The following is a 15700-nucleotide window of genomic DNA, read 5'->3' on the forward strand; positions in this document are numbered from 1 at the left end:
TACCAATATTGATTTATGACCAATCTCACTGAGTAGTTTATACAGAACAAAGGGAAGTCAGTGTCTTTAAAAGAGGATTTCCTAAGCCTGGGAGTAGTAGTTTAATTTCCATGATACCAGTTTAATTAACTATCATGTTTAATTGGCTGGTATCTAATAGCTAACACTATCAGAGACTTCTGAGGCACAGGGAATCTTTAATTCCTGTCCTTTCAAAAAAAAGCAGCCCTCTAGATCTTATTAGCTGTATTTAATAAGCTAACAATCAATAAGGCCAATTGCGTTCCCTCAGAGTGGTGGAAGTTCTTTTAGATTTCCTGCCACACAGAAGTGCCCATCAGGTAAACCAAACATTTAACTTCTACACAACATAACTCAATAAAAATTTCAGACATTACTGTCAGCAAGCATACTTCTACTTCTGAACTAGTATTAGTAACTAACTAATACTAGTAATTACCTAACACTCTTATATCACAAACTAATAAAAAACACTACCCAGGGAAGGAATGACTCAATTTTACTGCGGTTGCATTATCTGAACACCAGCAATTTTTCAATATAGGATGGCTAAGTGATTTGGGACTCTACTATCAATTTAAAGTAGATCATCTTTTAAAACTGAAGCACATAAACATCTTTTAAAATGGATGTGATTTCAATAAAGAACAATGAACATTTACCATCTCCTAGTATGCCTCCATTAAAATAAAAGGAGCTACAAGGGCAGACACAACTTATTCAGATATAATTGAATAATCAATGAAGAAAATCACAACGTAAATGACTAGAAGAGAAACCTAACACTTGGAAACAGATTAGACAAGACAGTGCTGCCCCAGTATTTTTTGCCACCCTCCAAAATTAATCTACTTTGGAAAACTAACCCAGAGATGGAAAGGCTAAAATCTTCAGACTTCCATCAAAATAATCTGGAACTAGAACACAGTCATCAAGTAACACCCTTCTAATCAATAGAAAATATAAAATTAATAGGCTGGGAGTGAGTGGGGTAATGAGTAACAATGCATGGATAAGAAAGTTCTTTTCCAGACTCTAGATACTATATCCCAAGAACTAAGGAAGAACATTTGGAAATTAAAAAAAGAAAACCAACACAAATTTGAAGACAGAAAATAAAGTCTCTCCCCTAAAGTTTAAACAAAAAGGAATGAGGATAAAGAAAGAATCATACAGAAAGCCTAAGAATGGATGGGAGTTTAGTAGGAGGCTTAAATCTCCCAAGAAAACGCCCGAGAGTCTCGAGACTACACCCACAGTCCACCCAGGGTCCAGAAGACTGCAGGACATAACACTCCAGAACAGCATCAGTAAAGCAACCTTAGAAACTATTGGAGGATACATGACAGCAAACCAAGTAGAAGAGGAATCTTGCTGAGACAGTTAAAGGGGTTCTAAGGATTAGTCCCCAAACGTGCTCACGTAACCACTACATGCAATAAACTATCCTCCCCCAAGAATCTCAAGTATGTTATGTGCTATTTTGGATAAACTGAAAAGAGAGTCCCAGAAAGCATTTTCTGTTCTGGTTCACACAGAATCCAGGCTGAGAAAGGCTGCTGCAGGGTACTTAACATGCCAGATTTTCTTTGGGAGTGAAAAGGCTAGGTTGGGTGGTAGGAAGGTCCGAGGAACATTTGATTATGTAAATGTATTTCTCTGATGAAGTATAAAGAGGATAATAGAAAGAGAAACAGGGCTACTTTATTAAAATACTGAGTTTATTTCACATGTATATTTTTGTCTCCCCACCATTTCCATCTGTCTGACCACCACTACTACTATTCCTATCATAACATTCCATACATACTTAAAACCAAGCAAAGGGTGGAGTTCCATCTTTAAAAACTAAACAGGCATTTTGGACAACACATTCTTGGCAATGGAACGTGGACAACATTTATCAGACACGGTAGGGAAAGTTCTCACTCTGCATTATAAAAAGGACAGCCAGATATCAACTGTTACAGAAATGAAATAAGACGGAAAATTTTTAACAAACTGTTTAAACTATTTTCTTAAAGAGACTTCCTCCACTGCCAGAGATCTTGAATAGCCTGGAAAAAAAAAAAAGAAATGTGGTTGAAAACCACAACACTTCATAGACACCAATAAATTAAACCACGTCTCTTTGTAAAATTCAAAATAGCTATTTTTCATTCCACCACCAAAAAGGTTCACTCTAGATAATTAATAACTGATTTCAAGGAAATTTATACTCATAATTTAATTTCAAATACTTCAATTTGAACATAAAATCCTATGATTCTTGTAGGCAAAGCCACTCTCATACTAATACACACTTAACAGCTTAGACATTTAGCTAAGGAAATCAAGACTAGTTTGGTCAATGTTGCCTCAATGCCACCTGCTTTAGGGCCAAATTCAGAGAAAAACATGCACCTGTATATGGGACACATACTAAAAAGTTACATTTATCTGAAATAAACTATATACCAGTTATATCCTTCTTTATCTCTAATTATATTTCCATGATATCTTAATAGTTCCTTGTTTTACAGAATTTGCTTAGAAATTCCTTAGTTAGGCTTGTATCTTATCTTGGTACATTTTAAGTTTCTAAAGTGGTCACATCCAAATTACTTTATTAATGAGAAGACATATGAGGCAGTATATAGAACATGTTTTGCCTATTAGTTACTCAGACAAGCTCTTCCAGTTTAAACACATAAACCCATCTTCCATGACTTGTCTTTCCATTCCTGAAAACTAATAATATTGCAGTGCTTCAAATCAACAGGAACTGAGTATCATGTCATTCTCTAATCATTAAGTTAAATACAAATATCAAACAATATATTTCATAGTATTTGAAAAAGTCAAAAGGTTATCAGATGGTTCCTTGACCTGCTTTATATAGAGTACTGATCTTAGAGTAATTCATGCTTCAACTTTGACCAAACATTGTTTGCACCTTTATACAAACATTCAGCAAAACTTTTATCTGCAGTATTTCCTCAAAAGGTAGTAGTACATTTTCTTAACTTTTTAATTCAAGAGTTTCTGCAAAAAGTTGCTATTTCTCAGGTCCCATCTAGATTTTATTAGCCTAATTCTCACAAGCATCTCTAAAGAAAAACTGCACAAGCAATGGGAAGATATTTTATACACTGTGATTATTCATATCTGCAACTATGCAGTAAAAATGTGACGAATTCAGCATTTTGATAATTTCCATTAATAGTGAAGTGAATTATCGTATTTTTCACTATTACAGAAATTTCACCCTGGCACTTCGAAATATACTTTCAGTTTTGAAGTCAGAAAATACTTCTGATAGCAGTGAGTTCAGTCATTTCAGCTACAAGACTGATATTACACTATTTGGAAGGCCTTTCCAATTTCACCTCTTTATCTTCACCTGAATTTTTCTTAATCAAAATTGTATTTTACTACTTCCTTTGGTATTAGCTTAAATTATGTATCTCTTATGCTTATCAGTTACAGATGATAATTTATATATCTCACTTTCCACGATTTTCAACACTGAATTAACAATTATCTACTGCACCATTTTTAAAAGGGCTTTTATTTTTACTAAAATCTCCACTATTCAGAAAATTCACAAAATATACACTGGCATTCTGGAATTCAAATATACATAAAGACAGAACAGCAACCAAAAGAATAAAAAAGATTCAATCTGATCATCTCAAGGCCATGGCAATGAAGGCTGAACTCACGTAAAGAATATTAAATCACTGAAAGACTTTCAAACCTGAGAAAAAGTGTTGCCATTAAGTGATTTAAGTACTAAATACTGTGGCAGAAAAAGAGCTCTAATAACAAATTTCTTAATTTACTGAAGAAAGCTGAACACAGGAGATTTAGGGAGTCCTGACAAAAACAACACAGAACATGTCCTGTATGTACATAATGCCTAGCAACCTTGTGTAACAGCTTTTACATTTTCCTTTACAACCTGAGTCAACAACTAGAAGACAGTAAAAATAAATGCATGATTTTTCTTTTACTGACAAAATACCTTCATATTAAGAAATACAAAATCTAAATCAATATATTGAGTACAATTTGGCTTCCTGCTTCCAAATTTTACACTTAGGTCTATTTCAGCAACATGTACTTCCCATAACATCTATGGAGAAAATCATCTCTGCCAACTCGTAAGAAAGCAAAAAGACCAGACTGCCCCAAGGAGCCAAATGGAGCAGCAAGGAAAACCACAGCTCATTTCCTTAGCCAACATAGTACCAAAAGCAAACTGAGTTCAGTAACCAAGAAATAACTTACCAACTATATAAAAGCTGGGAAAAATGTACTAAAAAAGTTATCTTCTCAGTTTTTGCCAACTAAATTCTTAAGAGTTTCCATGTATTTAATCTGAAGTATTGTCTGTGGTTAGGAACCTTTTAAAAGAAGCCAATACCTAAAGAGACTAAACAACCATAATAAATCACAATAAAAATTCTGGATTTGGTCATGTCTCCAGAAAGTTCAGTTACCTCCTGGTCAGTCATCCGGAAACAATTCTTCACATAATTGATAAACTTGGCTTCCACTTTGGGAAGTGAACCACCCTATGGAGACAAAAGCATAAGGGTAAGTATAGAAACACTTTTTGAGGGAGATCATTATGAAATTCCTAAGATTTGCGTGCTATATATTACATGGGATTATTTGTGATCATTCCTTGTCCTTTCAAATGTTTTAATACCGAATAAACCCTTTTTTAAAAAGCCTAGAAAGACGTTTGCACAGCATATTAGGACCTAGATCTTCCATACAGAATAAGTTTCTGACATCCACCCACCCACTCCCAGCCCCTCTAAAAAACATATAGCCCCTTTGAGTATCATATACACAAGTGACAAAAATTGTTAACCTGAATCTTCTATGCATTTTAGACAGATCAAAAGTTTCAGATGTGGTGAATTCTTAACTGCCTTATCACCTAAAAAATAAACCTGGCTTTAATTTACATTTTAAAATTACTGTCACATCCATTATTTGATTCAAATATTTATTGAGCAGCTAGGGAAATACATGGTCAGAGGTGAGGCAATATAGAAGCACAAATAGAAAGCAAAGTGTAAGGTTCACTGAATCACAGCAGGCAAAGTGTTTTAGGAGATCAATTGATTGCTTCCAGCCTGGAAGGGGCATGGGTGGGTGGCCAATCAGGAAAGGGGATTGAGACTAAAATAGAAGACTTCAGTCTGGACTGCTGATGATACTCAGTTTGGACTATATGTGTCTCTCCTTTTCCTCTCCCCATCTTTGGGCTTAATTTACCAGTAGTGCCCAGGACTGTTCAATGCGCCTGCAATTAAACCAAGGAGATAGGACCATATTAAAATTGAGGGGGAGGATATCTAAATTGTCAGTCTAGCACTGTATGCAAGGGATAAAAACACAGCAGTGATACCAGGAGGGCTAAAAGATTTACAGCAGTACTGAAACAAAATCAAGAAATACATTCTGGTTCTAAAATGTTAGTTTTCCAACTGACTCATAGCTGCATAAGGAAAGGAAATCTACCGAAGCCTTGCAGAACCTAGAAAGCATTGGAAAAACAAGGGAAAAGGAGTTACTAACTTTTCCTCTCAATTCTACATTTATTCTCATTAACTGAGGTCTAAGAATATTAATTCTGCTCACAGAATTTTAAAGGTTCCTCTCAAATGTTTCAAGGCATTTAAATCAATTACACCATACTCCAGAGTTCACTAAAGTCCATGAAATGTAGATTATCCCAACTCCAAATCAAGCAAGTAGGACAAAAGCTAATCTTTTTCTCACATGTTCCCACTACTTAAGACAAAAGATAACTAAATATAAACATGTTTGTCATTCAAATATTCAAGGATCACATGTATTGACTGGTGACACCTTGGTGCAAAAGGCAAATAGAAGTAATTTATTTGTTGGAGAATGTTTCTGACTAGTCAAAAGTGTGTAATTTTTTTTTTAAACTGTAACAGCCGGACTACATTTCCAGCTGTTTGCAATTTTAGAAGACTCATACGCCCTCTGCTGGTACTGTGGAATCTTATGAACAGAACAGGCAACGGGAAATGGTCTAATTTAACATCTAAAGTCAGAATATATCTTACCATCAACTTATTTGTACTCCTTTTATAATGGAAAATAAAGCATATGTAAATTCAAATATACAAAAAAAAAATCACCAGAGATTATAAACTAGTAAGCTTTTTTTTTTTAAGTAAGCCATTTTTGAGAAAGTTTCACACCACAAAAGGGCAGGTATATTAGGATAAAAAATGAGAAACAGTTCTGTTCCAATCCCCAGAAAGTTTCTTTAAGGAAGATTATTTTACTCACTTTTTCTATACTTGCTTGCATTTTTGCTTTAATGTCTTCTACAGAGCTAGGTCCTTTCGGTGTTTTAGGTGTTTTTTCCTGTTTTTTGAAGGATTCTTGACCCTGAAAGAAAAAGTAAATTTCAATACAGTATCTGGATTTTCTCAATAAATAAAATTCTTAAATCCTTTACTGTAAAAACAAGTGTGTATACACCAGAGTTGAGTTACCAATATACAGTAATTCATCGGAATAATTATTTTTGCCCTTAAATTATTCCTTAATTGGAAACTAGAAGGTCCCTAAGAAGAAATCAAAGGTATTACAGTTTTATGCCTGGGGCCCATTCCATAGGACTTAAGAGAAAATCTCCCAATATGCAGCCAGCTGTGAGAAACTGCCTTATGTGATAAATATACCTTTTAGATATAAGCAAGAACCCTTAAATAACACAATGTCACAAAAATCTTTGTTGGCTTTCTCCCTTATGAGAAAGCCAGCAGCAATATACAGTTGACCCGTGAATGTCAATAGATGACCCCAGCACTCACCGTGGTCATTAGTATGTGTATTACTAGCTTACTGTCAGCCCTCCACATCTGTGATCCCTCTGCATCCAGACTGAACCAACCATGGATGTGCAGTACTATGGTGTTTACCACTTAAATCCATGATGAATGGACCCATGTAGTTTAAAACTTTGTTGTTCAAGGGTCAACTGTCCAGTATAGGATGAATGCCAATAAAATAAGCACATTTTAGCTGTTTTGTCACCCTAAAGTCATTCTCCAAAGACCTACCAAATTTTATGAGAGCAGTAGAACCTAACTACTTCAATGATGCTTGCATCTGTATGTATGTTACCACTTACTTTTGATCTTGGTGTTGATGGTTTTGAGTCTTTTCCATTTTGGTTCGATTTCTGTGCATTTTTGGCTGGAGTATCTCGTACAGACTGCAATTAAATCCATCACATTAATCTTAATCAAGGCCCCTCCCTACAGAACAGACTTACTGCAGTCACCAGTCACTCAGTACGTCCTACTCCACTTGACCCCATGCATGGGCTGTCCCACCAGGCTCCTCCGCTCATGGGATTTTCCAGGCAAGGGTACTCGAGTGGGGTGCCATTTCTTTCTCCAGGGGAGTCTTCCTGACCCAGAAATTGAACCCAGGCAAGTCTGCCTGCATTGCAGGTCTGAGCTTCAGGGAAGCCCAAACCATGTGAACAGACCGAGTGCTGCAAATTAAACCACCCCAAAGCATGTAAAAGTAGCAGCCAGGCTAAGATAAGATAATCATTTTCACAAAAGGGCTAATGGGGAGAAGGCTACTACTACACAGAGAGAACAAGTTAATTCCTCACTACTAGGAATGTTTCCAAAACAGCCCTATTCAAGAGCAATTTTAAGTGGGAGATCAGCATCTTCTGTGACAACTTTCAATAATCATCAAACAAGCCAAAGAAATCAAAAATCCCCACCTTTTATTATTAACTATTTCCAACAATCTTAAATTACTGTTATCTTACTTACTTTCTTTACTGGAGCTTTTTCTTCAACTTCCTCATCAAAATCGTCATCATCATCACTACAAATGAAGTAAGTGCTTATTACTTACTCGAAGTACTCAACAAATCTAGAAAGCTTATCTAGAAAGTGGATGAACCCACAAGTTTAGTCAATCAAAGCAAATCAAACTTTTGGGGGTCGACAGAAGGACTGAAAGCACAGCCCTTAAGGGAAATGCTGTCGAATGCAGCGTATGGATGAGCCGCTCGGACGTGGTACCACGGGGAGACTGTCAGACCTCACAAGGTAAATCAACACTGTACCATGCCCTTATTGGAGGTTCATCTACAGCGATCACTACAGAAACCAGAAGATGGGTGGCTGCCAGGGGAAAGGTGGAAATGAGGACTTTTGATTCAGTGGTTACGGTTTTTAGTATTATTAGATGAGCCTGACCTGTTACACAACGTCATTATGATTAAAACTACTGAACTGCTCACTTCGAATAGTTAAGATGGTACAGTTATTTTTTACAACTGAAAAGAGATGTTTAAAAATGAAAACAGGGTTAAAGAAATTAAAATAAATAAATAAATAAATAAAAATTAAAAAAAAAAAAAGAAAGAAATTAAAATAGCGACATCCCACACTCATGGACCAGTAAACACTACGGTGGCAACTCCCCACATTAGTTTGCAGATGTAACAAAATCCCTAAAAGAATCCGAGGTGGCTTCTCCATAGAAACTGATGCTAAAACTCACACTGAAGCGCAAGGAAGCCAAAATGCACCTTGAGAAAGAACAATGTCGAAACATTCATGTTAAGTAATTACAAACTAAGGTGTATAAAAACTACAAAGCAACAGAAATCAGAATGTTTTACTAGTGGTAGGACAGACATAGAACTGAAGATCCAGAAACAAAACTATGTAAGCATGGTAACTATTTTCAAAAAGGGGGGAAAGACCATTCAATGGGGAAAGATCTTTCACAAATGGTGCTGGGACTACTGGGTATTCACAGTAACTTAATTCAAAATGGATAAAAGATCAAAAATGAGCTAAACTATAAATCCGGAATGGTTTCTTAGGTTTGACACCAAAAGCACAATTAATAAAATTAACTGGACTTTATGAAAGTAAAAAACTTGTCAGTAAAGGACTGTCACACAAAGACAACACATGGGATGGGAGAAAACATTTGTAAATTCTAAGGGATTTGTTTCCAAAACATACAGAAGTTCTTATAGCTCAATAATACAGAACAAGTACAAGCACTAGCACATGCTACAAAGGTGAACCTTAAAAATACTGAGGCTAAGCGAAACCAACCAGCAGGAAAGGGCACACACTATGATTCCATTTCTAGGAAATATCCAAAACAGACAAGTTTTTTAAAAAAAAGTATATTAGCAGTTGACTAGAGCTGGAGAAAATGAGGGGTTATACCACGGTTTCTTCTGAGGTGATGAAATGCTCTGAAACTGGCTGCACAACTGGGCATATACCATAAACTATAGAATCGTACTCTCAGTGTGCAAACTGGGGGGTGAAATGCAGCTATCAGAGAAGTCCACAAGTATGAAACAGGGAATGGTGGAACTGCTTGAAATTTTAATTACCTCACAAACTGAGTATTACACAGTCCCAAAAATAAGACAACTTCATATATGTTCAACCAAAGAAACACCTCTTTTCCAATACCAGAGAAAAACATCTGCTGTGTTAACTGGATCAAGTACCATATAATTTACACTAAAAGCATATAACATCTCTTAAGTGACTTTCATCACTGATTTTATCAATTTTGGCCCTAGCACCCAAAAACTACATGTGGTACCCCCTTAAGAAAAGATGACAGTGATTTTGTATACAACCACTACCAGTACTGTAAGCAGTTTTAAATATCAGAATATTGCCTAATAAAACAGGTGGAGAGGATGTTTTTTCTGGAGAACCCCACTTTTCTCATTGCTACCTCAATGTAGAACCAGAACAATCTCCACCACCCCCTCACTTGACCTGGCTCCTGTGGGAAAACCTACAACTTGGAAGGAAGTACCGCTCAAGGAGCATCAGGACCCAGCCCTAAGCACAGGCCACCTGGGGAATGGCCACTCTTGCCCAACAGTGGCCCCAGGCCAACCAGGCTTGAGCACCTAACACTTTCTGGGCCCCCTAAAAACTGTCCTTATATACCCATTACAGTTCCCTGGGCCACTCAGAATAACAATAATCTACCAAGGTTGCATTTGTAAACCATACTAACCTTTAAACTTTTTATACTGGAATATAGTTAACAATGTTGTGTTGGCCATATTAAACTTTTAACGTACTCAATGGTCTTCAGCTTTTCTTACATGAACAGCAAGTCAACCAACCCCACACCATACCCTTTCCACCCCCAAAACAGGACCCATTGGTCACTGCCTCCTAACCAACGGACTCTAAACCTTGGTACCCTCAACAGGATCTATTAACTGCCTCTACTTATTCATATATCTGACTAAACACTTTTCCCCCCTTATACCAAAAATCTTCCTGATTTGGACCTGGCTACCATCTACACCTTTCATTCCTCCCTAATCACCTAACTAAAGAAAACTTAAAGGAGACATGGAAGACAAGAACACCAACTATTTACACTGTAGTTACATCAGGAATTATCCCTTTTAAAGACAGGAAGTCTTGAAAGCCCAAGCATAATCAAGTAGTAACAAACACCAACTACACTGTTCTGTGACATACAGGTAACTCAGAATTTTAAGCATTCAACTCTTTCCTATTTTCTGCTTTCATTATCATGCTCAAAGATCTTTTAAAATAACTACCAGCTTGACTAGTTGAGGTTACTGAAAATCTGGTTTGCAGATTTTTCATTAGTGCATGTTCTCAGAGTGTCTTAGATTCCAGTTTCAGTTGGTTTCAGTATATATGGACCAACATGAGAACTCAAGAACAAAGCTGACAGGCAATTAAACATTCAATACTAACAAATTTTTATATTGCTACATATAGGAAAGACTAATTATGAATAGCATTTTATTCCATAACATGTTTGTAACTTTACCATAGTCGAACCTAGTTAACAAACATATCAAATCTTGTTTACGATCATTAAACTCACCAATAAAACCCTACTCCCTTTTAGAATCTAATTCTCTCCTAAGGACCAGATAATCATGGGCCAAAATCCTTTATGAGGAAAAAAATCATCATGTGACAACTTACAAAATGTATACAGCTGGAGCTATTCAGATTCTTTGTAGGCCTAATCCATTTATTACTGTACAGTAATAAAATACAGCAAACTTAGCATACATTAATGTGTCCACTAAATTCTCCTCAGGAAAAAAAAGGAACCTAGTTAAATATATTTAGGAAATGCTACATACTTCATCCTTTAACACAAACTGACAACCACTGACCATTCACCTCTTGTGTAACTAAAACAATTACTTAATCCCACATGATTTTGATAAATTGTTCTCATAATCACTCCCATACAACTACGTCAAGTTTCTAAGGGCTTACTACTTACTCGTCTTCATCATCATCATCGTCATCTTCATCATCATCATCATCTTCATCAGCAGCAAGCTTTACTTTTTTCTTAAAAAAATAATTGGACACATACTCTTAAATAAGTGCTAATCCAAACTACTGAACTAAAGGCAAGAATAAATTATGTGTAGCAAATTACATCCATACCTGGGGAACCTTGCTACCACTTCCAGGGGCAGAACGCTTTCCAGATATACTTAGGAGTTTCACATCCTCCTCCTCTTCATCTTCTGACTCTGCATCTTCCTCCACAGCTAAAATAAAATTCTTCATTAGCCACTATTAAAACTCAACAGCAAGAACTCAGGGAAAAAAAGCACTGCTTTTCTAGTTATAAATTACTAGGTTCCCACTTGAACCATTACAGACAGTAGCACCAGAACTAAACATACTTTATAAAGTCCAAGTTGGGAACAAGGCAACTGCATTAAAAAGAATACAGTGTAACATACCTACTAAGTGCTGTCCACTGATATGCACAGGCCCTGAACCACACTTCAACCGTAAGACCACAGGTGGTGTAATTTCAAAGCCCCCAAGAGAAACCTACAAAGAAATTATAAACCACTAAATATTGTGAAAAAAAAATGTTACATGTTTGGTATAAAATCTGTTCATAACTTTAAAATGTTTCTGAACAAGCAAACCCATCAGCCAAATGAACAAATCAGTGAGCCAGTTTTTTCACAAACAAGCAGCTACCACCATGTTCAAGAGTTATCAGTCACCCCAGTGACAGAAGAGTAACCCAAATGACATCCACCTTAATGAAACAATATTAGACTAAAATCTAATTAGACAAAATTAGCCTAAAAGTACTAAAGCGCCCTTACCGTTGGCTGTACAGACATTTTCAAAGTTGCCAGTGTTACTTTAATTGGACTGCCTTCATAATTCATTGCCTCTGCTTCAACAATGTGTAACTCATCCTTTGCTCCAGCCCCTAAACTGACCTGGAAAGAGAAAAACGGTGCTTCAACTTAGTTTCCACCATTCTACAAAGCCCTGCAAACTAGTTGTTTTTAAATGTAGACAATTATAACCTTTCATTATTACCACTGACCAGAGAAACTGACTTGAGCACAATGCTGTCTTCAAGTTTTACGTGACTAAGATTCAGTAAATCTAAACATAGAAAAACACATTTGATAACACAGATGTTTATGTCATCACGCATGCAAAGTATAAGTCACCTAACATTTATTAGCCACCTACAAGTTAGGTTGTAGGCTATAGGCTACTGTCTGTGGGGAACAAAATAAGATCTGCATCTATCACTCTTAAAAGGCCTTTTAATCCAACTGAAGAAGCGAAGTACACTAATAAGGAAAGCTGAACAGTGTGACTGGACCTTACAATTGCCAAGTAAGCGGTAAAGAGGCCAAGTTTCCTGCACACACATTTAGAAAATCAAGTAGGTACAATTCAGAAACACATTATTATAAAGTATTAAGCCACACTTAAGTAATAACAACTAAGAGGCTGAAATCCAGAAAAGTTATATAATTTATTTTGAAAAGTTTAAGTACCGTTCTTAAAGATAACTGGTGCTCATTTTCATCATTATCCACCTTGAAGTGATAATCTCTGTCAGCCTTTAGTTCACAACCTGTAAATTAAGAACAAAACCAACTGTAACAAGTAGAAAAATAACACTGAAACTTCAGTGTATGTAATTAAAGAGTTAACTTGTAAAGGAATTTTTACTATTCTAGCTACCAAAAAGGAAGAGATAACCACTCCCTGGATTTCTTGAACACAAGTTTATCAACATCAAATAATATCCATACAGAACATTACAAATTCCACTTTCCCACTATACTATTTAATTCTCAACTACATGGTCTCAGAAATAGGATCAAAAATTTCAGTAAAGCTGGAATTGAAACCCACCCTAACAATGTTGATAAAATCCCACTATTTAAAAAAGTTGATTACCTACCAAAATTCCCAAGTGCCAAATTTAGAAGTGGCAAGGGTTACACAAACACCTACATCAACAGCTTGTTATTTGTAGCAGAAAAACTACAAATTTAGAACTAAAACTCCCTACACGGGTCAACATTCCACTTTTGAGGTGTCAGAAATCATGTACATTAAATTCTGCTCCGAAGTTAAGACATGGAAATATGTTAAGGATATTTCCAATAGAGTTAACAAAAATTTTGATAGAAATAGATCCGAAACGCTAGTTTTTCAAAATGCTAGGAATTAAAGCCTTAACGTATATAGTGCATGTTATTACTACCACTCATGAATAGGCAAATTATTTGAAATACTATCAGAATTAAATTTTAAATAGTTCTATTTAATTACCATCTAATAGTTACTGGAAGAGATGCCTCAAAGCCTGACACAAGGAAATGGCTTCAACAACTAAGTTCAGTGAGACAAAACCAAGAAAGACCCTTAGTATGGTACACTGTGCGTGAGAGGGAAATCCCCCAAACCTTACAAGTTTAACAGAAGACCCTCTACCGCCCCAAATCATTTGTAACGCAACAGTTCTGGAAGCAAGGGTCGTCTAATTGTCCTGAAGCCGCTTCTAAGTTCAGTACCACATCTGTAAAGTGGGCGCGGTGAAATCTGAAAAAGGATTCTCTAAACGAGTACTACCAACATACATGTTAAGCACTGAACAAAGACGTCCAGAGTCCTGGCGCTACCAACCACTTCACCTAACATTTCCCGCCCACCAGCCTCAATTAAGCCCTAGGTCTCCAAGCTCGGGGGGTGACAAGACACCAGAAAGCCCCGGATGTAGCGCCCACACCCCCTCCTTCCAACCACGTGGCAACCACGTGCTCCCAGCGGTCGCGGCCTCCTCATGCCCGGCCCGGCCGCACCTCCCCTCCCCGCGTAACCGGCCGAGGCAACGGGACCGAGTCTTGGCCCTACAGCTGCTGACCCTGAGGCCCGATGACAACGCCATGCTCAATCCATCCTCTCGTTCGGAAAGGAGGCTCAGGCCTCACACTCCGAAACCACACAAGCTCCCGCACCACCAACCCGGAGATCAGCATCAGGCACCCGCCGGGAATCAGAAGCCCACCAACTACCACAGAGCCCCCCAAAATAACTGTAGCCGGAGTTCTACCACGGGCCCCAGCTAACGCCAAACTCTCAACCGGTCGCTCCCAAGTTACCCCAGGCCCTAGGCCGCCGACCGCTCAAGCCCCAGCCTTCAGGCCGCCCCTCCTTACCATCCTCTCCGTGCTGCCGGCTCGACTCTCCTGGATCCCCATCCCTCAGGCTGCAGGATCCTGGCAGCTCGCTTCCGACTCCCTCAGACCTCCAGCCTGCTTAGTTTTCTCCGCCAACCCAGGCCTCAACGTGATTCCACCGCCCCCCCCGCCCCATCAAAGCCTCCAGGCCCTCCTCGGCCTCGCTCCAACCCCCCCCCCCAGCAGTTACCGAAAAGATAGTTCTGGGGCCTCAAGGGGCTCATGTCCATGTCCATCGAATCCTCCATGGGTTGGCGGCACGCACTTATGTGGGAGAGAAGCCGGACGGAATCAAACGACTACTATTCGAACGAGCAGCCGCGCAGGACGGAATCACACCAGGGAAAGGACGCGGGCTCCCCGCGTACATATATAGCACCCTGGAGATCTCGCGAGAGTTCCTCAAGTCCCGTTTCCGCGCGCGTGCCCCGGTGCACCCGCCCCTCCCGGTCGCTCGCGCGCGCAAGCGCTCTTCAACCTCACTCCTTTCTACCTCGCCCCCCACCTCCTCCAGGTACTCCGCGGGCTCCCACCGAGCAGGCGCACTTGTACCCCGGCCCCACCCCTCCGCAGCCGCTGCTGCCTGTGCGCAGGCGTGCTTCCCCGGGTAGCGCACGATCTCCCCCCTTCAAGCCTTCCACGTCTTCTCCCGCTCTGGCGCGCGGGCCTTGCGCCAGAAGTCTGCGCAGCCCACCCAGCAAAATGGCGACGGCAACGTTGAGCTGTGTTAGGTACTGGAGGGCGAGCTGGTTGTGAGTCGGAGAGCTGCTCGTTTCACCTTTCTCCATCCCCTCGTGCCTCGCAGGCCTCCACACAGACGTAACCATTGCGGGGTTTTTTTTTTAATTGCCTGAAGGCCTGGGCTCAGAATTCATTGTTTCCGCAAAGTTAAAGCTTGTGGTTCCACATAGAGTGAACTGTGGAATATTATTTGTTGGAGAGAAAAGATGTAGCTGCTGATCACACTTATTCAACTATGTTTTTAATCGCTCTGTCCTTTCTGAAGAAACATCTCCGAAGTTGAAGTCCTTCCTCATTATGTCATTTGGAGGCAAAAAGGGACTAAATCGGCCTATT

At 38.7% G+C, this 15700-nt stretch overlaps 1 protein-coding gene across 2 annotated transcripts; it reads right to left on the reverse strand.

Moving 5' to 3' along the window:
- Positions 1–1703: 1703 nt before the first annotated feature.
- NPM1 (nucleophosmin 1) lies at positions 1704–14993 on the reverse strand. 2 transcript variants are annotated; one of them, XM_020870259.2, is made up of 11 exons: positions 14814–14993; positions 12929–13008; positions 12233–12352; positions 11852–11945; positions 11547–11653; positions 11377–11447; positions 7860–7914; positions 7196–7279; positions 6346–6447; positions 4506–4580; positions 1704–2078 (listed from the first exon to the last, which is right to left on the reverse strand). In XM_020870259.2, the coding sequence occupies exons 1-11, from the start codon at positions 14869–14871 to the stop codon at positions 2040–2042; spliced, it is 885 nt and encodes a 294-aa protein (XP_020725918.1). In that variant the 5' UTR covers positions 14872–14993; the 3' UTR covers positions 1704–2039. The 2 variants fall into 2 exon arrangements, with proteins under 2 accessions (XP_020725918.1, XP_070332942.1); XM_070476841.1 differs by lacking the exons at positions 1704–2078; positions 4506–4580 and adding an exon at positions 5007–5323.
- Between the last annotated feature and the right edge of the window lie 707 nt (positions 14994–15700).

This window comes from Odocoileus virginianus, chromosome 14 (assembly GCF_023699985.2).
Source record: "Odocoileus virginianus isolate 20LAN1187 ecotype Illinois chromosome 14, Ovbor_1.2, whole genome shotgun sequence".
Taxonomy (NCBI): domain Eukaryota; kingdom Metazoa; phylum Chordata; class Mammalia; order Artiodactyla; family Cervidae; genus Odocoileus; species Odocoileus virginianus.

Bases quoted from the DNA above. Each gene is read 5' to 3' on its own strand.
- NPM1 (XM_020870259.2), bottom strand. From the start codon at position 14,871: ATGGAGGATTCGATGGACATGGACATGAGCCCCTTGAGGCCCCAGAAC. The intron at 13,009-14,813 runs GTAACTGCTGGG...CTTAATTTACAG, and splicing joins GCCCCAGAACTATCTTTTCG to GTTGTGAACTAAAGGCTGAC. The intron at 11,946-12,232 runs GTAAGGGCGCTT...ATTTCTTTGTAG, and splicing joins AAATGTCTGTACAGCCAACG to GTTTCTCTTGGGGGCTTTGA.